The sequence below is a fragment of the Mesoplodon mirus genome (assembly GCF_964341445.2).
Source record: "Mesoplodon mirus genome assembly, chromosome: 6".
NCBI classification, from domain to species: Eukaryota; Metazoa; Chordata; class Mammalia; order Artiodactyla; family Ziphiidae; genus Mesoplodon; species Mesoplodon mirus.
In genome coordinates, this window is record NC_138982.1 from 67,338,964 (window position 1) to 67,365,287 (window position 26,324).

The following is a 26,324-nucleotide window of genomic DNA, read 5'->3' on the forward strand; positions in this document are numbered from 1 at the left end:
TGCTAGATTTTGCTTAGCATTAGTAAGTGCTAATAAAAATATCTAAGCAATCTTAACAAGAATCCATGAACGATGGCTCAGAACCTTTCCTTCCAAAATCTAGTTTTGCTTCATTCACACAGTCTCACTGCCCTTCCCACCAACAAGAGCACGCCTGGGCAAATTCATGTGCAGATGCCAGGATAGTTAAGCGGTGGTCTTCTTTTAGTCAGATATTATAAACAAATTACATGGGCTGTCTTGGGAGAGAGGAGAAAAGCAACAGAGAAAGCAGAAGATTCAAGAAGAAGCTAAGTGCAACCTTGCAGAAACTATGGCTACCTGAGTTTTCCACTGTCAAGATACCAGAATCATAGTTTTAGAAATGGAAGACATCAATGAGATCCTGTTCATACGTTCAATTTATAGGGAAATAGGCTTTAGGGAGGTTTGGTGACTCATTCAAGGTCATATATTTGGTTGGCAGCAGAGCTAGGAATAGAATCTGGATGTTTTGGCTCCAAGACCTCTTTCAATTATACTACAAAACATCTTTATTCCTATTAACAGTCAAACTTAAAAATAAACCATTTGGATGAAAATCTTTATAAACTGGTTTATACAATATTTATTTATTTATTTATTTATTCATTCATTCATTCATTCATTTATTTTGTGGTACGCAGGCCTCTCACTGTTGTGGCCTCTCCCGTTGCGGAGCACAGGCTCCGGACGCACAGGCTCAGCGGCCATGGCTCACGGGCCCAGCCGCTCTGCGGCACGTGGGATCTTCCCAGACCGGGGCACGAACCCACGTCCCCTGCATCGGCAGGCAGACTCTCAACCACTGCGCCACCAGGGAAGCCCACAATCCCTATTTTTATATACAGAATATAATTAACATTATTGAATCGTTTCTCTGTGAACGAAGGCCACCGTTATGGAGATCAATGATGTCAACTCTGTAATACAGGGTCTGTGAAGGCTGGTTTGACTTAGAGTATAGTGCAATGCTGGGGATATGATGACTTCTTTTTATGGATTTCTATGGATTTACTCTTTGCTCTTATACCTTGCTGCTCTGTCTGCTCTAAGTATAAGTATCATCCCCTTCCCTCACCTTCTAATTCTAATTCTACACCCACATTTTCTAAAGTCTATTCCCTAGAGTCACATGAAATGCAGACAAATGTATATATTCATTGCAGCGTTACTCATAGTAGCAAACACAAAACCAAAAACCATCATTGTCCAACATAAGAAATGTTTAGTGAGTAGTACTTTCAAAGAACAGATATTATGCAGCCACTAAAATTACCTTCACATGAAGAGGTTTTAATAAAATGAAGTGCTTAGCTAATAATGTTAAGTGAAAAAAGCAGGATATAAAACTGCAAGACAGGGCTTCCCTGGTGGAGCAGTGGTTGAGAGTCCGCCTGCCGATGCAGGGGACAGGGGTTCGTGCCCCGGTCCGGGAGGATCCCACATGCCGCGGAGCGGCTGGGCCCGTGAGCCATGGCTGCTGAGTCTGTGCGTCCGGAGCCTGTGCTCCGCAATGCGAGAGGCCACAACAGCGAGAGGCCCGCGTACCGAAAAAAAAAAAAAAAAACTGCAAGACATCAAAAATGCTCAAAATCTCAAATCTCAAAAATGCTTAGAGTGAGCGAAATATACCCAAAATGTTTACAATGGTAGGATTACAGATAATTACTAGTTTCTTATTAAACCCTTCTACTTATTTCTATTTATTTCTGCAATAAAATTGTAACACTCAAATTCAGAAAAAGAATTTTTAAAAAGAAAATGTCACATTGGAAAATATAACCTAACTGGTCAGAACTATATAAAATAATAATATATAAATCCCAGGTGAGAAACTATAGCCTCTGTGACATGGTGTGGTTGCACGTGGCTTTAGCTTTCTTCCCATTTTTTGCTGGATTTCAAGTACGTCAGGTTGCTTGAGAGTTGAATTGTGAATGAGTAAAGCATTAATATATATATGTATTTAAAGGGGGCAAGAGGATACTGAGAGAGAAAGAGAAAGGAGGGAGAAAAGGTCCTGAGCCAGTGCTTTTAGACAAGCATCTAGGGATTTTTTTTCATTAACTGCTTTTAGAAGTTTAGAAGCCACAGATGGTGGTAACTGTCATTAAGTCACTCAGGCTGATTTATCAGTGGATGAGCATTAAAGACAAATTAACCTCTCAAGAGACCATGATATTGTCTAATTAACAATTAACTACTTCCTAAAACTGGGAGAGCTGAATTAAGAATGCAAGGAAGTAAAACTGGGAAAGCATGGAAAGAAGCTAAGCAGTTTAAAGCAAATGAGTGGCTTAGGGTAAGATGTTTGTATCTGAAGGTGTTAGATATTATTACCAATTTTCTGTCCTGATTCCTTTGTATCATGATGAAATTTTTTTCTGTTAGATAGTAATAACTATTGATATTTTCTCCTCTTTTTTGGAATAAAATCATTCATATGTTCATATATGGGTAGTGGAGGAGAAGGCAGTGTTTTGATTTCACAACTCACAGTGACATTCATGTGTCACCTCATGCAGGAATGACCAAGGGCAAATGGAGCCTGGAGCGGGTGATTTAAAGGTAGTTGTTGCCTGACTTCTCAGAGCTTCTGAAGATATTTTTAAGAATTTGCCTCTGTCTTCCCAAACACTGCATGTCAAGAAAAAACTCAACTAGCACTTTAAACTGGTCTCAGTGGTAGACAAGATCCAAATCTGTTCTCATTCAGCACTAGTGGCATTTGCAATATGAAGGACTAAGGACTTCCCCAAATACAATATATTTTACTATCATAATAACCCTGTGAGATTTTATTAGCCCAACTTTATACATGAAGAAACAGAGGCTCTAGGCATTAATCATACCAGTATTAAGCTAGAGGAAAGGCTGGGAATTTAGATCCTCTAACTCTCAATCCTGTAGTTATTTCCACTATTTCATGCTGTAGAGTTTATTGATAGATTAATTCCATGCCAAAGTATTTGTTCCTAAGGGTCACGTACAAATGTACCTCTGCAGATTAGATTAATCATTGCTCAACAACAGTGCAGGTGAGTGGAAAATTATTCCTGAGGAAGGAAAAGTTGAGTGGTGGGAGGTTGCGGCTGATGTTGATTCCCATCTTGGCATCCCCTTGGGTCCTTCATCACATGGACTGCACCTCTCTTCTTCTCACAAACCCATGTTCATTGTTTGTCCCTCAGGGTTTAGGCAAATCCCTCCCCTAAAGAATTCCATTGAAAACTTGAGCCACTTTCATTATTCCTTTACACCACATCCCCTCAGATTAACTTAAACAGCTTGTGCATATTACAGAGCATACTTATTTCAAAATCCTCAGGAATTTTTCTTCAGAAGTCATATATCTATGTTTCAGTGCCCAGCTAGACTTTATTAAGGAAGGTCTCTGTTTCCTTTTTCTATACGCATACCCCTTTCTTCCAACTGCCTAGCATATTGCTATGCATTCAACAAATGACTACTGAGTGAATGAGAACCTGCATTAATATGGTGAAAGCCCAGCTTGATTAGCAATGAGGAGGTTGGAGTCCCAGCTGTACAACTAAGTAACTGTGTTACTTGAGGCAAATCTGTGGGTCTCAGTTTTCTCATTATAAAATGGTTATGGGTAATCCTAATATTTATATGGAACCATAAAAGATCCAGAATTGCCAAAGCAATCCTGAGGGAAAGAAAAACATAGGAGGAGGCATAACCCTCCCAGATTTCAGACAATACTACAAAGCTACAATAATCAAAACACTGTTGTATTGGCACAAAAACAGACATATGGATCAATGGAACAGAATAGAGAGCCCAGAAGTAAACCCACACACCTATGGTCAATTAATCTTTGACAAAGGAGGCAAGAATATACAATGGGGAAAAGACGGTCTCTTCAGCAAGTGGTATTGGGGAAGTTGGACAGCCACATGTAAATCAATGAAGTTAGAACACTCCCTCACACCCTACACAAAAAATAAACTCAAAATGGCTTAAAAACTTAAACATAAGACATGACACCATAAAACTCCTAGGAGAGAGCATAGGCAAAATATTCTCTGACATAAATCATACCAACGTTTCCTTAAGTCAGTCTCCCAAGGCAATAGAAGTAAAAGCAAAAATAAACAAATGGAACCTAATCAAACTTATAAGCTTTTGCACAGTAAAGGAAACCATAAACAAAATGAAAAGACAACCTACGGACTGGGAGAAAATATTTGCAAATGATGCAACCAATAAGGGTCTAATTTCCAAACTATACAAACAGCTCACACAATTCAATAACAACAAAAACAACCCAATCGAAAAATGGGCAGAAGACCTAAATAGAGGTTTCTCCAAAGAAGACATACAGATGGCTAACAGGCACATGAAAAGATGCTCATCATCACTAATTATTAGAGAAATGTAAATCAAAACTACAGTGAGGTATCACCACCTCACACCAGTAAGAATGGCTATCATTTAAAAATCTACAAATAATAAATGCTGGAGAGGGTGTGAAGAAAAAGGAACCCTCCTACAGTGTTGGTAGGAATGTAAATTGATACAGCCACTGTGGAAAACAGTATGGAAGTTCCTCAGAAAACTAAAAATAGAGTTGTCATATGATCCAGCAATCCCACTCCTGGGCATATTCCCAGACAAGACTATAATTTGAAAAGATACAAGCACCCCTACATTCATAGCAGCACTATTTACAATAGCCAAGACATGGAAGCAACCTAAATGTCCACTGACAGATGAATGGATAAAGAAGATGTGGTACATATATACAGTGGAATACTACTCAGCCATAAAAAGAACGAAGTAATGGCATTTGCAGCAATATGGATGGACCTAGAGATTATCATACTAAGTGAAGTAAGTCAGAAAGAGAAAGACAAATACCATATGATATCACTTATATGTGGAATCTAAACGACAACATAAATGGACATATCTATGAAACAGACACAGACTCATAGGCATAGGGAATAGACTTGTGGTTGCCAAGGGGGAAGTGGGGTGGGGGAGGGAAGGATTGGGAGTTTGGGAATAGCAAATGCAAACTATTATACATAGGATGGATAAACAACAAGGTCCTACTGTATAGCACTGGGAACTATATTCAATATCCTGTGATAAACCATAATGGAAAAGAATATGAAAAAGAATATATATATATATATATATATATATATAACTGAATCACTTTACTGTACAGCAGAAATTAACACAACATTGTAAATCAACTATACTTCAATAAAATTTAAAAAGTGATTATGGGGACAGGAAGTAGATGGACTATTTGACTTCTATGATCTCTGAGATGCTATGAAAATTTAAATATTATTTTGATTGGGCTGATCATAGCCTTACTTTACTCCACTGGGGATGAGAGAGGAGATGAATGAGAATTCCAAAGAGAAGAATGTTAAACGCAAGACAAATACAGAGACCAAATAAATAAATACCCAATAGGCAGAAGAGAGCCATTGTGTCTGGAAAACATAATAAAGCAAAGGAGAATCAGAGAGAGTAGAGATGTTGTCCTGGGTGAGGCTAGAAATGGGTATCTATCATGTGGATGTAAAGAGGTTAAAAGGTTGAATGAAAATGTGGACAGCTTAATAACTAGAAAAACTGCATCAGTGGTTAGGCATGTGCAGCATTTTTTTAAAAATCTGCTCTTCTGTTTGCTATTCAAGCTTGAAATCAAATGTTAAGAATGTCAGCATTGAGACTGTTTAAGATCATGTGAAAGAAAATAAGATGTAAAATAACAACTTCCTTGTAGAAATAAAAACAGAAGCTCCTGGTATTAAAAAGGAAATTAATACTACCAATGTTTGACCATTAGAAACCTATTTTCCCATACTTTTTTCTCCATTTCTTGGCGGGGGGGGCGGCGGGCAGGGGTGCTATGACAATTTTAATCAAGATATTTTTCCTGAATAAGTTTAATTTTATTAAAGATTTTAATAATTCCAAGTAATACTGCACTGGTTTCATTAAAATTAGGTTTTAGCCAACAAACCATGTAATAGATAAAATGGTGTTGTAAGGAAGTCTATCCAGGCCTTCATTAATAAGCTCCTTCGGATAATATGAACTTATGGAAGGCAGTGAACCAAAGTGTCCAGTGTGGTGTTAGGGGCTAGGATTCATCTGAGGAGCTTAAGGAAAAGAAAGTGAAGTTCAGCTTGAAACTTCAGGAAAAAAATGGTACTGCTTTAGAAAAGAAGATCTCTGAAATTAAAAAATAACACTTGAAGCAACTAACAGTTCTTGGATTATTGGATGTAAAAGTTTTCAGCTGGTATCCAAAATTGAAGTGACACTTTAAAAGATTAAGTCAACAGGAGCACATGGTTGATAAAAGGCCAGAACAATTCCATTTAAAAAAGAGCCAAAATTTTAAAGGGATTTGATATTTAAGAGCCATTTTTAGAAATCTCCTGATGAAATCTTTGATACTAAAACTGCAGAGAAGAAACTTACTGTTAATCCATGTTATGTAACTTTGAATCTAGTCTGCCCTTCATCTTCTACCAAAGAAAAGGACCTAATTTAACCAAAATCTAAAAGGAAATTTTTTCACGGAAAAAACATTGTGTGTGTGTGTGTGTGTGTGTGTGTGTGTGTGTGTGTGTGTGTGTGTGTCTATTAAAGACCAACATACCTGCTTCATCATAGGATACAGTCAATTTTTCTAGCATTTCTCGGTCAATTGATAGAATCTGCTGTTCGAGGATGGTCTGGTAAGACAATACACTATTTTCTTTGTCTTTCTCGTAGTCTTGAAGATGCTGTTTAAGGGCCTCTGGGAGTCGAGATTTTACATATTCAGCTGCCGTCTGCAGATAAAACAAGTAGAGAACCCCATTAGTATTTCTCATCTTAGGCTTTTCACTTCCCCTCAGGTGCTGTAGTGAGAACTCAAAGTACTGTGGAACCAACCCTTTAGACAATCACATCCTTGTCACTGTAGTCATTTTTAGACTCCACTGTACCAAGTAAGGTTGATCTTCAAATACACAGAATTAAAGACCTCTAAGAGTTTCCTATCAGGTTTAAAGGTACAAAAGATGATGGGTTGGCATTCATGGAGTTGAACTCAGAGTTTCAGCTATTCCACTGAACCCAAAAGGTCCTGTGATAGTAATTTTACTGGATATAAATCTGACTCGCCCTAATCTAGAATGCATAAGCTAGTAACTCATCTCAGCAGTAAGCCATCCTATGCTGTGGCATCCAAACCTCTGCTTTGCTTTGTTGTTCTCTGCTCATTAATGCTTATGCAGGAACTCTTGTGAAGTAAACAAAAAGGAAAGCCCTCTGCTAGGGCTGATAATGGAATAATAGGAGAAACAGAAAACAAAAAGAACTAAAACAAAGATGCCTCAACCTGAAAAGAACTGTTCACCACTTAAATATCTTGGCCTTTATATATATTATTCTTAACTTTTTTCCCGCTGCTTCTACATTATCTGCACAGTGTACTCCCAACTAGTAACATCTGAAATTACACACAGTGACTTTCAACCAGGTAAGCAAGCTTCCCTTGGAGGTAGGAAGGAAGACATCTGTACTTTGAAAAAGACCTTCCCAAAGATTCTGATACATTCTTCTGGTGGACTGGGGCCATAGCACCCTCTTCTCCCTTCCAGTTAAGAATCACAGTTAAAGTTAAATAGAACTTTAAGGGAGAAATTAAGTAATACGGCAGCATGTATGACTCAGGAGAATTGAAATTCTTAAAACATATCTCTTGAGAATGCCAAGAGTTTTGGCATCTTCTTACAGTGCAGTCCTCCATCATATGTATAGGGTCTAAGGTTGATAAATAAATGAAGGCATACATATATTGTTTAAAATTATACTCACAATCACTAGAAAACTAAAATAAAAGAAACTGTTAAACAGGATTGTCTCTGGGGTATGGGCCCAGAATAAGGTGAAGACACATCTACATAGTTTAATATTTTTTAAAAATTCCTGTAATTAAAAAAAATTATCTTTAAAATATGTTCTTTTGGTAAAGAACCTTCGTAGTTTTCCTTCTAAATGTTAGCACAGTTTAGGATGAAAAGAAACTTGTCAGAACAATGACAACTGACTTCTCAGGAAAAACTCACTGGAAAGTGGTGGAAAAATTATATTTCAGTCTTCAGAGTAGCCAAATATAGCACACAACACTTCATTTCCAGATTTATATTTGGATCCCCTAAGTCGGTTGCTGATGAAATTACAACTTAAAATATCACCAAACACTGTTCATTTTCTCTGCCAGCCAGCTAGTGCAGAACAAATAAAATTATTCCATAGAATGTAAATGGACTCAGCACATTAGCACAACATATTTAATTCTAGAATTTCATAACAATTTTCTCCTGACAATGGAAAATGAAGAGACATACTGCAGAATAACTCTTTTAAAATTCACACTACCTTGCTATTCAGTGTAACACGTGTCTTTAATTTTTTTCCTTGGAAATATCTATGAGGTACAGGAAATAATTCCATAATGCACATTGAACAAATACTGGTGTATTCAGTATAACTGAAAGCATACCACACATTTCCTTCCTATTGTGTCCACTGATTTACTCTTTTAATTCAAATCATGGTCATGGTGGAGGTCTTGGAAACGGGCCTATATTTTTTACTATAGTGGAGTTAAATTTTGGCATTTCATTTCTAAAACAGTATGACTTCATGTATAGTCAGCCCTCTGTATCTGCGGGTTCCACATCTGTGGATTCAACCAGCTGCAGATAGAAAATATTTGGAAAGAAACCCTGCCCCATAAGCCCAGGTAGGTGACCTCAGAGAGCACCAGAGCTCCTCCAACGTGGCCCTCAGCCTTGCTCATCCCATCGGGCACCCTTGGCAGGCACTGGCATCCCCCCAAAGCGGCTCCCGCCCCAGGGGTCAGCCCGGCACACCAGAACACCTGCAACAGTTGTAGCCAGTCCTTACAGCCAGCTGTACTGGGGGCCAGCCCTGCACACCAGTGTGGCCTCAGTAAGAGGACCATTTTCTTACACCACATACAAAAATAAACTCAAAATGGATTCAAGACGTTAAGGCCTGAAACCATAAAACTTCTAGAAGAACACACAGTCAGTACGCTCTGTGACACTGATCTTAGCAATATTTTTTTGGCTCTGTCCCCTCAGGCAAAGGAAACAAAAGCAAAAATAAACAAATGGAACTACATCAAACTAAAAAGCTTTTGCACAGCAAAGGAAACCATCAACAAAACAAAAAGGCAACCTAATGAACAGGAGAAGCTATTTGCAAATGGTGTATCTGATAAGGGGTTATTATCCAAAGTATATAAAGAAGTCATACAATTAAATTTTTAAAATCCATTTAAAAAATGGGTGGAGAACCTGAATAGACATTTCTCCAAAGAAGACATACACATGGCCAACGGACACATGAAAAGATGCTCAACGTCATTAATCATCAGGGAAATGCAAATCAAAATCACGATGAGATATCACCTCACACCTGTCAGAATGGCTGTCATCAAAAAGACCACAAATAACAAGTGTTGGTAAGGATGTGGAGAAAAGGGAATTCTTGTGCACTGTTGGTGGGAATGTAAATTGGTGCTGCCACTATGGAAAACAGTATGAAGGTTCCTCAAAAAGTTAAAAATAGAACCACCAAAACGATCTAGCAATTCCACTTCTGAGTACTTACCCAAGGGAAAAAAACCCACTAATTCAAAAATATATATACACCCCTATGTTCACTGTAGCACTATTTACTATAGCCAAGATATGGAAGCAACCTAAAAGTCCAGTAATAGATGAATGGATAAAAGAAGATATGGTATATATATGTACAAAGGAATATAACTCATCTATAAAAAAGAAGGAAATCTTGCCATTTGCAACAAAATGGTATTATGCTAAGTGAAATAAATTAGGCAGAGAAAGACAAACACTATGTGATCTCATTTATATGTGGAATCTAAAAAACAAACAAACAAACCAAAGAACACAGAAACAGACTTATGGATATAGAGAACAAACTGGTGGTTGCCAAAGGAGAGGGAGTGGGAGGTTGGGTGAAATAGGTGAAGGGGATTAAGAGGTGCGAACTTCAAGTTATAAAATAATTAAATCATGGAGATGTAATACACAGCATAAGGAATATATAGGCATCCCTTGTTTTATTGTGCTTCAATTTTTTGTTTTTGTTTGTTTGTTTTTAAGAATTGAAGGTTTGTGGCAACCCCACATTGTAAGATAATGGTTAGCATTTTTTAGCAATAAGGTATTTTTTTTCAGAAAGTCTTCATTTTAATCCATGAAATTGTTTCTGCCAATCGTTTTTTGTTTTTTGTTTTTTTTTTTTTTTTGCGGTACGCAGGCCTCTCACTGTTGTGGCCTCTCCCGCTGCGGAGCACAGGCTCCGAACGCGCAGGCTCAGTGGCCATGGCTCACGGGCCCAGCTGCTCCGTGGCATGTGGGATCTTCCCGGACCGGGTCACGAACCCGTGTCCTCTGCGTCAGCAGGCGGACCCCCAACCACTGAGCCACCAGGGAAGCCCTGCAAATCGTTTTTTTTTTAACTTTTTATTTTATATTGGAGTATATTTGATTAACAATGTTGTGTTAGTTTCAGGTGTACAGCAAAGTGATTCAGTTATACATATACATGTATCTATTCTTTTTCAAATTGTTTTCTCATTTAGGTTGTTATGTAATATTGAGCAGAGTTCCCTGTGCTATACAGTAGGTCCTTGTTGGTTAGCCATTTTAAATATAGCAGTGTGTACATGTCAATCACAAACTCCCTAACTATCTTACTCAGTGGACTCAGCGGATGAAAAAAAATAAAGTATTTTTAAATTGAGTTACATTACATTGGTTTCTTAAGACATAATGCTATTGCACACTTAATAGACTATAATGTAAAAATAACTTTTACACGCAATCGGAAACCAAAAAATTCGTGACTCACTTTATTGCAATATTTGCTTTATTGCGGCAGTCTGGAACCAAACCCACGATATCTCGGAGGTATGACTGTAGTCGATAATATTGTAATAATTTTGTATGGTGACAGATGGTTACTTGACTTACTGTAGTGATCATTTTGTAACGTACTTGATTGTCAAATAACTATGTTGTACACCTGAAACTAACATAATACTGTATGTCAACTATACTTCAATTTTTTTAAATTCCAAAAAAATACCAGAGAGTTCCCAAAAGCAAAGAGTGAATTTGTCATGCCAGCAACTATTTACATAGCATTTACATTGTATTTAACAACTATTTACATAGCATTTACATTGTATTAGGTATTATAAGTGATCTAGAGATGATTTAAAGTATATGCATAGGTTATATGTAAATATTACACCATTTAATATGCAACTTGAGTGACTCATATTTTGGTATCCAAGAGGGTCCTGGAACCAATCCTCTGTGGATACTGAGGGACTACTGTATAGAGTTCTTTCCTCTGGGAAAGATTTTTGAGAGGAATAGAAAGAAACAACTCTAGCAAAATACGAGCTTCTATCAAGATATTTCAAGAAATCACCTTTATACTGAGGTGATTCTCTACATGTATTCAAATGTCAGTCAAAACCTTATGTTCAAGCATAAACCTATGCCAAAAAACAGGATGTCATACAAATACCTTATGATCTCACTTATATGTGGAAAATAAAAACAAAACAAAACCAAAACACAAAAGCCAAACTCATAGATACAGAGAATAAACTGGTGGGTGCCAGAGGTGAGCAAAATGGGTGAAAAAATAATAAGTCCTGGGGTTATAATGTACAGCATGGTGACTATAGTTAATAAGGCTGTATTGCTTAGTTGAAAGTTGATAAAAGAACAGATTTTAAACGTTTTCATCACAGGAAAAAAATGCATAACTGTGTGGTTAACTAGACCTTATAGTGGTGATCATTTTGCAACATATACAAATATTGAATCATTATGCTGTACACTTGAAACTAATATGTCAATCATATCTCAATAAAAAAAAGACTGTCATATTATTAACTGAGATTGGAATTATTGCACAAGTGATAGATAATACAAATAGCAATTTAAATTTTAAAACTTCACTAGAATTCTAAAAATGAAGTGAAAAACAAAATTAAAATATAGGATTACTTATCTATTCTTTAATCAATGATAAGTGCTACTAGAAGTTTAAGTCCTAAATTGCATATTCTTATAACCTAACTATCAGAAACAGTACTTTGTTACCATTTTCAGTGTCTTGCATTTGTGCAGTACTTTATACTTTTCTGAGCAATTTATCATTCTGTTATCATTCTGTATCTTCAAAATAACTTTGAGTGAAAGTAGGCAAATTATGGATTTGGCCAATCCTTCACATCCTTCAAAGTAGGCTCAAATGCTATAAACTCTGTTAGTAAACCCACCTAATAGCAACCAACAGTCTTTCAAGTATTTGTAGAGGTACAGGTATTTTAGCTCCCCAGTTTGGCTGATGTAAAGACTGTATCTTACACATCTTGTGTTCTCCCAGCACCCAGTTCAGCACTTTCTATCACAGAAGCTTAATATCTTCACTGTATCCAAGAATCAGGGACTTTGAGATAGCTTTTAGAGAAAACTTTTGGACAGTTCATAATTCTTTGCCTGCAATCAGAACTTCCTTTCATGATTCTAGAAACAGTATACAAGTCTGGTTTTCTACTGGCAAATGGAAGTACACCTGGTCTTCAATCATTATTGGAGCCATTATTTTAGGAAGTAAATGGCTGAAACCCAAATCATCATTCACATGCCAACTTGGTAAATTATGTACTTCATATACAAAGCTGTATATGAAGCTTTATTTAACGACTTCCTCTCCATAATTGTTTGATCTTTTCCATTCTTGCCTTTATTTCTTCATTTGGCAATGAACTCAATTCTGCTAGGGATTCTCTAAGCAGTCATGTAGAATGCCTCAGAATTGTGTCTGAGTGAAGGGTTGCCTTGAGGGGTGTTAACTCCTCCTGGGCATTCCGGTTTTGCTTGTCTGAACTGCTGAATAGGTTCCCAAACATACCCCATGTGGTGGCAGAGAAGCCTCAGGACAGAAAGGGGAAGACACAGGTTCATCAGTTCTTCCGGTTACACCTGGGAAGATGGTTAACAGCTACAATAAAAAGATGAGCTAAAAGCTTGTGAGGTAGGGCACAAAAGGTGCCCAGAGCACCTTCTTACAGAATGTGCATACATTCATATTACCCATGCCAACTTCAGTCTGTAAGACAGAAAAGGGTTAGAGTATCAACCCTGTAAAAGGACTCAATGGATGAAAAAGATAAAAGAAGCAGAATGATTGAGGATCTAAATTCTGGGAACCTAGTGGATAGAATGCTGACCTAGTAGGTCATTATGCTAAAACGCTATTTACTATAACAGTTGAATGTTCTTTAAGAAATAACCAGTGTATATGAAAGAGTTTGGTGGGGGACAGGGAGGGAGAGTGCAAAAATAAAAGTGCATTTCAAAAGCTGCTAAATGCTTCACAGTTCATCTTAAAAAGAAAACCTGTCAGCCAGCCAATTCTAATTTATTGAGCGTCTGCTGAGTGAAGCACATTAGATTTGACACTGTTGGGAGAACAGACCTCTGCCATCAACCTGCAGTTTTAACATGCAAACAGCACACACAGGTGAAACACTGGAAAAACATATTTTACAAACCAACACAAAAACAGACATGAATCTTGAGATGAATTTTGTTTAACACATGAGCTACTGTGAGTGCTGAGCGGCCTCTAGGGAGAGAAATTAAAGAGGGCACAAGGAAAAGAATCAGGAAATCATTCCGGTGGAGTTTAAGGATCAGTTTCGAGGTAAGAAGTTCTTGCTGGAGGAAAGAAAAGCAATCTAGAAAGTAGTGAATGAATGTGAGTTCATGGGGAGAAATCATAAAAGAAGGTGATGAAACTAGGAGTCTGAGAGAGCTGGCAGGTGGAGAAGTTTTAACTCCCTGTTAAAACCGGGAGCTTTGATTTGTAGCAGTTAGTAACAGGAAACAACCGAAACATCAAAAAGAGTGAGTCAATTATCAAATCTTGTCTGAGTAAGAATGTGCTTGGAGTTGAGTTTAAAATGCACTGAAAGAGAGAAAGATTAAAGCAGGGAGACAAGTAAAAAGTCTGAAGGAAAGGGAAATGGCCTTCTACACTGTGATTGGAATATAAATAGGACACTTTGGGGACAGCAAATGAAAAAAAGTAACAAAAACTTAAAGTAATTTACACTTTTAACCTAGTAATTGTCTTTCCAGGAATTTATTTTAAGAAAAAGTTAAAGATGAGCATAAAGTCTTGTGTAGCAAACATGTTTATCAAAGTATTATTCAAGATAATGAAAGTTGGTCTACAAATTGGTTAATTACGTCATGGGATAGCCAAGAAATGGAACACAATGCAGCTATTAAAAATCATGTTATAGGGCTTCCCTGGTGGCACAGTGGTTGACAATCTGCCTGCCGATGCAGGGGATACGGGTTCGTGCCCCGGTCCGGGAAGATCCCACATGCCGCGGAGCAGCTGGGCCTGTGAGCCATGGCCAATGAGCCCGCGCGTCCGGAGCCTGTGCTCTGCAATGGGGGAGGCCACACAGTGAGAGGTCCGCGTAATGCAAAAAAAAAAAAAAAAAAAAAAAAAAATCATGTTATGAAAGAATACTAATAATGTAGGAAAACGTTCATAATGAAGAGCAGATTACAAAGCAGTCTGTTTACGACACATATGAGGGGAAAATGGTTGAATTACGTTAATATGCATCATTAGTTATCTCAGACTAGTAAGAGTTTGGTGATATTTTTTCTCTATGCCGTTTTCTTCATTTTCCAAATTTTCTAAAATAAAAAAAATAGAAAAATGATTGACCACTTTCTATGTGCCAAGCACTGTGCTGAATGCTTCACATGTGTTTGCTTATTTCACCCTCATGACAACACTTACTGGTTTTCACAGATGAGGAAACAGACTCAGAGAGGTTAAGTAATTTATCCTTGGTTACGCAGTGAGTCGTGGATTGGAGCAGGAATCACCAAATTCTTTTGAACCAGAAAAGAAAAAAATTTTTGTATTTTAAAAAGAAGGCAATGCCTACTGTGGTCCCTTCTTTTGTAGAGTAAAGCAGCCCCAGACTAGGATAAAGCCATTGAGAAGAGAATAAAAGAGCACATGAGCAAAGCTTGGTGACAAATGGAAAAGAAAAACCCATAAAATGGCTTCGGTGTTGCAAAACTGGAAGCTAAAGATGATAGAGATGCTATTGAAAACAATGGGAAAACAGAGTACAGTGAAACATATTAAATTTACTTTGAACACTTAACTGTAAGCCTGAAAACCATCCACCTCTCTGTATTTTATGGAATATCCACCACCCCTTAAAAAAAGAAAAACCTCTAGGAGGAAAAAGTATTATTTTATAGAACTCCAAAGAAAAATATCATACTAATGATTTTGGTTACAAGTTCCAGGGAGGCAAAAGCTATTTCCAAGTAAAGATATTAAATGATATTAAATTAAATTCTAATAGAGCCTCCATTAGAGAAAGATCAGGAGTAAATTAGAACTATGTTCAAATCACTTTTAGTATTTTCCTCTAGGACTTTGCAAAGGGTAAGTTACTATTCATTTTAACTTTAACAGACTTAAAATAAAAATAGGCTTCTGATGTCCATAACTATGAAAACATGCCTTACAATTTTTATTTAGTACTGCATATTTCATAGTTGTAGGAGGTTTTTTGCCCCCTTCTTTTCAATCAAATGTTCTATTTTATTACCAAGTCTAAGACCTAGTATACAGTATACAATTTTATATTTTAAAAAATTAGGTATGGTATTCAAAGGAAAGAAAGCTTTCCCTATACTCAATAAATTCTTACTTAGAAGATATTTTTAAAATCAGGGAATGGATTTTATCATTAAGTTTGTAATGAGTTGCTATAAATGTTGATCCTGATGTAAAGACCCAATTTCAAAGCAAATTTGAAAAACCAACAGATGAGATTCTAAGATTACAAAACCTTGAAAATGCATCTTAAGAAGAAATACCCACTTTTGCCTCAAGGATGGTCCAGGCTGTGCTTTGCCAAGATAAGAAGTTTCAGGATTTTAATATCTTTCCAATTATCTGATTTTATAAATTACCCTTCCCCCTTCATTTTATTTAATGTGCACACACACACACACACACACACACACAGTAATTTGGCAGAGAAACATCCTCAAGCTCCACTGAAATGAATGGGATGAATAATTGATGGCGGCGCCTTTCAGTTTATATTTACACAATATATATGCCTGGCTTGGAACACACAGTGCTGCTGCTTCTGATATGAGTGTCGATTATGAATGGACACAGGCTTCTAAGACTGGATCAAAAGGAGACTAAAGCAAAGGGGCTGATCCTGGGACCCATGCTAAGGCTAAATTTAACATTGATGCCACACACAATAAGGTTCTATATCTGGCTCCGAGGGCATCTGATCAGTGACCCTCTGAGGAGAAGCAGATTTTGACAATGAGGAAGACACACAAGGGAGGTTAGGTGGGAAATCAATTCTGCAAATACTGAGTAGAAAAGAGCTGAATTTTAGGAAACAGTACCTCAGGGATGATTGCTAGGTATTCAGGAGATAAAAGAGAGATCATAAAGCAGATCATTCAAAATTCGTGCCACAGGAAGACAGAAGAGAGAAGGAGGTAATATTTTTATCGCAGACAAGGTTGCCCTGCCCTTGAAGGGAGGTGAATGCACATGTGCTGAGTTGACAGCAGCCAGCATGGACAGCATGTGAATTTACCTAGGTCCACCTTGGCATCCATCTTTCTTAGGGTAACATACCATGGCCTCTCCCGTTGTGGAGCACAGGCTCCAGACGCGCAGGCTCAGCGGCCATGGCTCACGGGCCCAGCCGCTCCGCGGCATGTGGTATCCTCCCAGACCGGGGCACGAACCCGTGTCCCTGCATCGGCAGGCGGACTCTCAACCACTGCGCCACCAGGGAAGCCCCTACCATTAACTTTTGACAACTGCTCTTTGGCTCCAGGCACTTCAAAACAAAGTCAGAGTGAGCGCCCTTGCCCACCAGCAAGAGGACAGAGGCAAGGGAGTTGTTCTTTTCTCTCGCCTGCCAAGAGTGTCATTTCTTTCCATTTTTAGTCGTTGCCACCTCTAACCTGGAGGGGTTATTTAAATAAGAAAAACCTCTTTGAGAGGACCATCTTGCACTCCTGAATTCATAATTCTGCCTCAAGAAGGCAAATTTGATTCCTTCAAGACACACGGCATCAGGAAAAAGTCTCAGACTTAAAACTGAAGTGTGTCAATGCTATCCTATGCTTATTATGGAGATTTGAGATTGCTCTGGAGAACCAAAGCTGTGGATGTGCAAATGCTAGTCAGTTGTGTGGCAAAATGACCACCACAGAGGGCATAACACTCAGCATGCTAGGGACTCGGAGCCATATAACCTAACCTACTTAATATGGAGAGTGAGGTTTTCATTTAGTTTAAACACTAAGATGATGACTGCTAAGTTATAGGTTCAGGACAATTCCTCCAGGATTCCTCAAGGGACAAACCTTTAATAACTCTATCAGTCATCTGATCCATATGTAATCTGAGGCATATTCACATGGTAGCACCAAGCATGCTATAGCATGAAAATATAATTAAAACTCCATTTCTTGAATGATGGCTTCCCTGACAGCAGATGGAGGCTTTATATATCTATCTATCTATCTATCTATATCTATCTATATATATAGAGATAGAGATAGATAGATAGATCTATCTATCTATATATATATCTCGCAGTACGGCGGTATCAAATACTGTTTAGCCATGTGGTCCATCTTCCTAATCTTATTTTCTTGGTGAAATCTACATTCAAACTCTAAGGGATTAAAAATTTATCTTTTTACAGTCTAAAGAAAAGTTGAGGTTATTTCGCTACTACTACTACTAAAGTGATGATTAATAAATTCTTTGGCCCTCAGTTACCACACATATTCCAGAGAGTCAGGGGGAACAGGCCATACTATATTAGTTCCACGGTCCTTCTTTTTTTTTTTTTTAATTTTAAAGCACATACACACACCTAAGTTCTCCTGAGAGATGGCAACATAAAAACTTCCAACCAGCAGAGTTCTTCATAAACCTGTCGAGAAAACAAGCAGCACTCAGCCAGAGTGGTCTTGTTAAATTTGTGTGATAGGTGAGTTCCTTTGTCTTCAGCAGTTATAAAAAGAAGTAAGATATTGTTTAACATTCTATACACTTGAGATCATTAGAAGAAAAACGTTTGTTTATAGAAAGAAAAATATTTCCTATTTGAAAGGAAATTAATTACTGATAAAATTCCCTTCCATTTCTGAATGTTGGGCTATAAAGCTTGACAAAAATTTAACTTCCATGAGCGCTATACAAATGTATTCTAGAAAGTTCCATGCTAACTAAAAATGTCCTTGGGGATTCAGGAAGCCAATGGGACCAACTGTTATAACAAATTATAAAACACGCATGAATTATTAATCAAAAAGGACTCTGTAGCTATGACAATAGAGCAGTCCCTCAGGGAGTCAGCCAAAAGCTCCTTGCTGGCAACAGGGCCAGAGAACCCCTCCTGGGCCTCACTTGACTCCTGCCCATAGCTTCCTATCAGGCTCTTTAGGGAGCACGTCCAGAGAGCAGGTGTAGCCACAATGGTAGGGAACCACAAGGCCAATGCCAGTTGGGTTGATGTCCCCAATTTGACATGGCTTTAAGAACTGCCTTCAAGGGACTTCCCTGGTAGCTCAGTGGTTAAGAATCCGCCTGTCAATGCAGGGGACACGGGTTCGAGCCCTGGTCCAGGAAGATCCCACATGCCACGGAGCAACTAAGCCCGTGTGCAACAACTACTGAGCCCATGCACCACAACTACTGAGCCCGTGAGCCACAAGTACTGAAGCCCGCGCACCTAGAGCCCATGCTCCGCAACAAGAGAAGCCACCGCAACGAGAAGCCCACACACCGCAATGAAGAACAGCCCCCACTTGCGGCAACTAGAGAAAGCCCATGTGCAGCAACGAAGACCCAACAGAGCCATAAATAAATAAATTAATTAATTTTTAAAAAAAGAAGACCCAACAGAGCCATAAATTAATTAATTAATTAATTATTTTTTAAAAAGTGCCTTCAAAACCAGTATGAGATTTAGGCTCCTTGTATGTGCAGTGGGGGGCTGGAAAAGGGTCCATCTTTCTGTCCAGGAATCTGGTCTAACGTAGTGTGATTTGAGGAACACGAGAAGGATCCCTGCCCCCAAATCATTTTCCCTTTTGGCTTTGAGCCCTGAAATTCTAACATTACAGCTTGCAACCTCTGGTTTATGCCAGTTCTTCCCCTTCCCAAAAGGCAAATATTTTAAGGAAGAGTAATACACCAAGAAATGGTCAGTCTTCGTGTGGACATGTTGATCAGATTTTTACACACAGGGAGGGGGAATGAGAAGCAGGAGAGCACCCAGAGAAATCCCTGGGAATAAGGTGTAAAGTTGGCAAGTAAAGGTCAGGAAAGGCAAATGTTGTCTACTCAGAAATTTAACCCTGTACAGAGGAAAACACAAAAATCTGTACTGCCTGAAAGTTTTATTTAGTCTTCACCACCACTGGCTCTACCCACAAGACCAACCATCAAAACTATTTTGAGGTTAACCTGAGAAGGAAAATGTAATTCGTTGCATCTCACACGTAGGTCAATAAAGAATGCATTCGGTAGCCATCTACCGCATATTGTTATTTTTTTCACATGCTAAATTTATATTTCACCCCTTTCCAAATAGGATATGAGGCAACTGATCACAACACTGTACTTTCTATGTTAATTAATTTATAACATTGAAACTAAAGATGGAGTAACTTTAATATATTCTAAACATTACATCTTAAGGAGCCTTCACAGTGCCTTTTATGTTAAAGGTGCACAATATATGTTTTTTACATAAATGAATGAGTGAAGTCAAACAACATGACCAATCTCAGTGGCACACTGTTTTAAAACTACTCCTGTACGGATAGGAGTCATCGCTTACGTTGCAAACATATCTTCCAGAACAAAAGCTATTGCTGCCTCACTAGAGCTGCCACAGCACTGCCCTTCATCAGACCTCTACTACAGCTCTCTACCACTTCATTCATAGTGTCTCCATCTAGTCATCTATTTGTCTCATCACTAATTTATGAGCAACTAGCAGGTAGGACAAAAGTTTTTTCACATACAACGGTTTCCCTAACATCTAGCCCAGTGCAGGCATGCTGGAAGAAAATGATGGGGAGGGGGTGCTTTAAAACTAGGCTTAAAACCCTGTGAGTGATCACTCTATATAGCCACAAACATAAAAGAGAAAAGGACCAGGCCCCCCTCTGATTCTTTCTATCACTCTGACATTTGCCGTAAGGCATATAGATGTCATACTATTTTATATTTCTTGGGCACCAAATCTTGTTTAATACCACAGAAACAGGACGGCTGGTTTAGGCAGAGCCAGAGTTTATCTCAAACCAAGAAAGTGTTTCTTGTAATTTATGGATAATTTCGAACCTAAATGAAAATCTGACGAGAGCAATGGATCCTCTTCCCAGAAACACACACAAAGTATCTAGTGTCCCATTTTAGGAACCCAGGTATGAAGTTCATGAACTGGATCACCTTGAAGTCTTATTAGATCCAAGCATGAAAAGGGCACTAGGTACAGGGCTGTAGTTTTTCCTACAAAATGATGTGGTTAGACTTGATCAGTATTTCTCAAGGGTGGTACTCCAACCAACTATTTCCAAAGCACCTGGGAGGGGGGAGGGGTGTCTTAAAAATGCAGAAGATGGGTCCTGCTCCATAGTTAGTAAATCACAATTTTTCAGGTAGGACCCTAGAATATGCTTTTTAAACTTGTGCTACATTTCAACAAGCTCACTGAAGGGTGAAACCCACAGTTTCTACCCCTTGGAGTTCTGATTTTATAACATCTAGGCACATGTATTCTTACAAAGCTAGACAACAAATTCTGATGTACATCCAGAGTTGTACCAGACTCTCCACAATAACAGCCCTCTGCATCGCCCGGAACTCAGTTTGGCAAGTAAACATTTTTAATTCTTGTAACAACCTTGACTGTGTGCTGCGACATTCCCACACGGCCTGTCTACCTTCAGAGCCACGGGCTTTTTTTACGGCATCAAATTGCCAATCTGCTCAGCCTTTGAAAGGGTGAGCCCTCCTTAAAGCAACCTAACTGACCTTGAGTACTTCTGATACCAGGAGGACCTGGAACCCTTTTCCAACAGCTTGTGGACAATCAAGCAAATATCAGCAAGCTGTGTGAAATAGGCCACAGGATGACCTGTGGCAAAGCACCTTGAAAACACCTTGGTCCTCTTGACCAAGCCTGGGCATGATCAGAGCACTAAGCTGACCTCTGCTGGGGACAGCCAATGGAATTGTGAAGCCTGGATAAGAAAAGCAAAATGCAGCAGAGAGGAAAGCAAATCAGCATTCCCAGCAGTGTTGCATAACTTTGCATACAGAGTTTGAAAGGGTATCTTATTTTAGCAAGAGAAAAATGGGATATCTAATTGTGTGGAAAAGCTATAATTTCAGCAGTGAATGCACCTGCTTGTGTAAATATAAAATGACACATTTTAAAATCTGAATGGGCAAATAGTTAAGAGAAAAATGTACCCTTTCCCAAGTCCTGCTTCACCTCCAAAAGACGACAGCAGTACGAGCAGGCGTGTAGTCATGGGCTAGAACTAACCCTTTCGATTAATACTTGAGTGTCTACTGTGTGTCAGGCACTGTGCTAGCCGCTATGAATAAATGGTGGGCACAAGTCAACATGTCTCTGCCCTCATGGGCCATTAAGCCCAGACCCACCCTGAGAATCCTTCTCAATACAGTATTCCAGGCAGCAACCAATCAACCAAAGTTAGCGTAGGAGATGAAACCTGTTCATGAGCCTTGGTCTAAATCCAGGGTGGCCAACTACAGTAAAAACACCTGTTTTTGTGAATAAAGTTTTATTTGAACATGACCCCACCCAACTGTTCACATATTGTCTATGGCTGCTTCTGAACTTCAACGGAAGCATTGAGCAGTGAGATAGAGTCTGTATGGTACACAAAGCCTAAAATATTTACTGTATGGCTCCTTACAGAAAAAGTTTACCAAACCCTGGTATAGATGAATTGCCAAACTAAAGCAAAATTAGCAGACGTGTGTGTGTATGTGTGTGTATACAATTGACGTTGTTTAGCTTGCATTTATTATTTGCCCTCACATATTTAGCACTATGTTGGGTTTCAGGTGTACTAAAATCAGTTGTACAGAGTTGTCACCTTGAAAGAGCTCACAATCTAGCTACAGAAATGACTAAACAGATAATCACAAAACAATTTGATTAGTTCTAAAACATAAGTACATACAATTCGCTATGTAAACCCAACAAAGTGATTGAAAACTCTAACACCCCAGAGAGATTTCTTAAGCATTCTATTGCTTTCCACTTGACCACACAACCTAAAAAGTTAGGGAGAGTCTTGGACATTGCAGTCCTTTGGCAATCCTCAGAAGAAATGAGTGGATAAAAATGTAGCCAGACAATATAAAGAGTGGCTGCTTGAACTTGATGTAACATTAAAAATGAAAAGGTCATTAGGCATTCTAAAAACAATGGGCAACTGGTGATGCCCCATAAAAAACTAACTTTAGCAACTTTGAATTCTCCAAACTGTCCTTTGTCAGGAACCACATAATCAAGAGAAAATGAATAAGGTTCCAAAGAGACATGTAAAGTTTGAATTAGGATTCACAGTAGATTGGCAGGGACATAATAAATTCATAATTATAGTAACCCCCAGCTGCTTCAACCTTAGAAAATAATGAATTGCCTAGTGAGGGCTGCTGTCTCTGAAATGGCAAGCAAAAGCCATCTGCTATGGAACAGTGTCCTGTCTTTAGGTCCTATATCCAAACAGTCCATATCCAAGGGAGACCCACCTCGAGATTTACTGTTGCAACAAGCAATTTCCAAATGTCATAAATCAGTATGGAAATTGTTAGACAAGAAAAAGTATAAACTTTGCCATTCACAATACTCAATTATTAATTTCCTTTTATTCCCTAAGGTAGTATCTGTGATTCTTTTTCAAAACATATTGATCTGAATGCCCTAGGATAAAGAAGTCATTAAATAAGTCAACATGACTTATGACACCCACTCAACAAACCAAGCTTTCTTTTCTAACACAAATCATATGTCCACATTCAGGCAATTAAATAGTGAAGGTTAATAGAATGTTAGAAGACAGGTGGCTGGCCATTTTTGCTTTGGATAGCTATTTATAAATTGAGTTGCCAGCTCTGAAATCATTCTTTCGAGAGATATATGAAACAAAATTTTATATATCACACATTTTAACTTAATATTTTAATCGTACCCTTCCAAAGAACTAGATAAATTCTCAGGGCCCTTTTTTGGTTCTTCAGTTAAAGAGAAAATTAAATTTGGATATATATGTGTGTGTCCTATGTAATTTTTCAAGTGAAAGTTCTATAAATGATAGCTCAATTCCATAATACCTCATTTAACAAGTGCCATCAGGGAATGAAGAGTTCCACATAAGTGAATGTCCCATTTAACTCAACTTTACTACTCTAAATGATGAAAAATTATTTTAACCTCTTTTGACGGAAATGTTTCTAAATTGAAATACATACTTCTGCAGTTTTTCAAAGAGAATGCATGGAAGAAAATTCAGCATTTGGGGGGTTGATTTAAGGCCATTTTTGGAACATGAAGGGAGGGCTGTAACGTGCATGTCTCCTGCATATGAAGTTGGTTCCTACACCAAATCACCCTGGTTACTGTAAGAAGCTCTGGGTTCTCCTTCCATAGGCAGATAATGCTGCTTCTAAGTGGCTACTTCAGGCACAATTATCTACCCTAAGGACTTGGAAAATGTTTAACTTTCTTATTGGAGAGAGGTGCATGGGCTTTGTGATGTTTCCCCTTAGTCCTTTTTTGTTAACCTCCTGGTCCATTATAGTGCTCCAGATAGCTGAAATAGAAAAATAAGGTCTATCCATCAGATAAGTGGAATATAAAAAGTCAGCAATGTGAATAATGAACGCATATCTATACTTTTTATTAGAAATCATAAAGAACTTCCCTTTAGATTCATATACTCCAAGAAAACCCATCAAAACGGCATGAATGGGCTTCCCTGGTGGCGCAGTGGTTGAGAGTCCGCCTGCCAATGCAGGGGACACGGGTTCGTGCCCCAGTCCGGGAAGATCCCACATGCCACGGAGCGGCTGGGCCCGTGAGCCATGGCTGCTGAGCCTGCGCCTCCGGAGCCTGTCTGTGCTCCACAACGGGAGGGGCCACAACAGTGAGAGGCCCGCGTACCAAAAAAAAAAAAAAAAAAAAAAAAGGCATGAATAAAACTGGTATCTTTTTTTTTAATAAATTTATTTTATCTATTTATTTATTTATTTAGGCTGCGTTGGGTCTTTGCTGCTGTGCGGGGGCATTCTCTATTTGCGGCGAGCGGGGGCTACTCTTTGTTGCAGTGCACAGGCTTCTCATTGTAGTAGATTCTCTTGTTGCGAAGCACGGGCTCTAGGTGCATGGGCTTCAGTAGTTGTGGCTCACAGGCTCAGTAGGTGTGGCTCATGGGCTCAGTAGTTGTGGCTCACAGGCTCTAGAGCACAGGCTCAGTAGTTGTGGCACACGGGCTTAGTTGTTCCGCGGCATGTGGGATCTTCCCGGACCAGGGATCGAACCCATGTCCCCTGCATTGGCAGGTGGATTCTTAACCACTGCACCACCAGTGAAGTCCCCAAAACTGGTATCTTTATATCTGTGATGTTTATAATGCACATGGATGGGTCAACCAACATATGGGACTCTTATGAAAATCTAAATGGTGTTGGTATGATTTGTCTTATGAAAAGTTATATAGCTTTACATTCTTACCCAAATATTCATTAATTGAGCCAAAATTGAAAACACATCTTTCATCTCTGGTTCTTTAGCATTTTGTACAATATCAGGCATTAGGTAAGCACTCAAATGCTTGGTGAATAAATGAATCAAAAGACTTCAGTGTCACAGAAACATTTAAAAAATTCAATATCCAAATTTTAGATAATCAGTTTACTTTAAATCACTTAAATTACTAACTGTATTTTTCTCCATTTTATAAGAAAAAAATCGTATGCAATCTCAGAAGTTAGAGCTGTATACAGTGGATGGACCATTTGCTCTAGTATCTGTGCTACTAGTTTTCACTATTCTCTATATGAGCTAAAGCAGTTAGAAAAGCAGTTAGAGTCTGGAAAGTTCCTAAAGTCATAGTTTAAATATTTTTATAAACAAGCATTATAAAACTTTCCAGTTTTATTCTATTACATACTGGAACATATAAACAATATTTAGTTCCACACATCTTATTTGCCCAATTAACGTTTGAAAACATTATTTGTGATTGACCAACTTCTTAAAATATTAAGAAAACAAATGTACAAGGACGAAAGAACAATACCAGGGAGTTTTTCTTGACTCTCTGTTTCTGGAAACCAACATGAAACTGGAAATTTCACATTAAGGAATCATCTTAACTTCTGTATGGTTTTAGTTAAGCATGAGCCTGTAGTTACCCTTTTCTTCCACCAGATGGCAACCATGAATCAAGTGAAATAACTTTCATGATACTCTAGAGGGAAACTAAAAATGTAGTGAGGAGGGATGGTTGTCCTCGGGTAGACTAGAGGAGCAATTGCTAAAATTCAGTTACGAAAAGCGGATAGCTGCCTGTACAGGGCTGCAAAGCAACCTTAATAATTCATTCAAGTATTCATTCCTTCAACATAATTACTGAGTGTTAACAATGTTCCTAGCATTGTGCTGAATATAGAGAGCAAAAATAAAGTCCTTGCCCTAAAAGAGCTTATGACTTAAGGAAGCAGATGAGTGGTAAAGAGATAACTACAAATGAGTACAATAAATTCTATAAGTGAGAAGCCTTGGAAACACCACGTCACAAGAGATACATGAGCTGAATCTTGAGAGATGTAAGGAATGAGAAGAACAATGGGCTGGGTGGCAATCCAGGCAGCCAGCATAGCCCATACAAAGACAGAGGCATGAAAAAGCCTGGTATGTTTCAGGCTAAAATTGGGTTGTAAGGCTAGAATGAAGAGTGTGTATGCGTATTTCAAGGGGGGAGGAAAAAAATGGAGGAAATAGAAGA

General features: G+C 38.4%; 1 protein-coding gene across 1 annotated transcript in view; it reads right to left on the bottom strand.

The window, feature by feature from the left end:
* The window catches only part of PPM1L (protein phosphatase, Mg2+/Mn2+ dependent 1L), a 317,259-nt gene that overhangs the window by 112,921 nt on the left and 178,014 nt on the right, over positions 1-26,324 (bottom strand). The window contains exon 2 of the mRNA XM_082625596.1: positions 6,680-6,854. Coding sequence (XP_082481722.1) covers positions 6,680-6,854 — 175 coding nt within the window. The remainder of the gene's footprint in view (positions 1-6,679; positions 6,855-26,324) is intronic.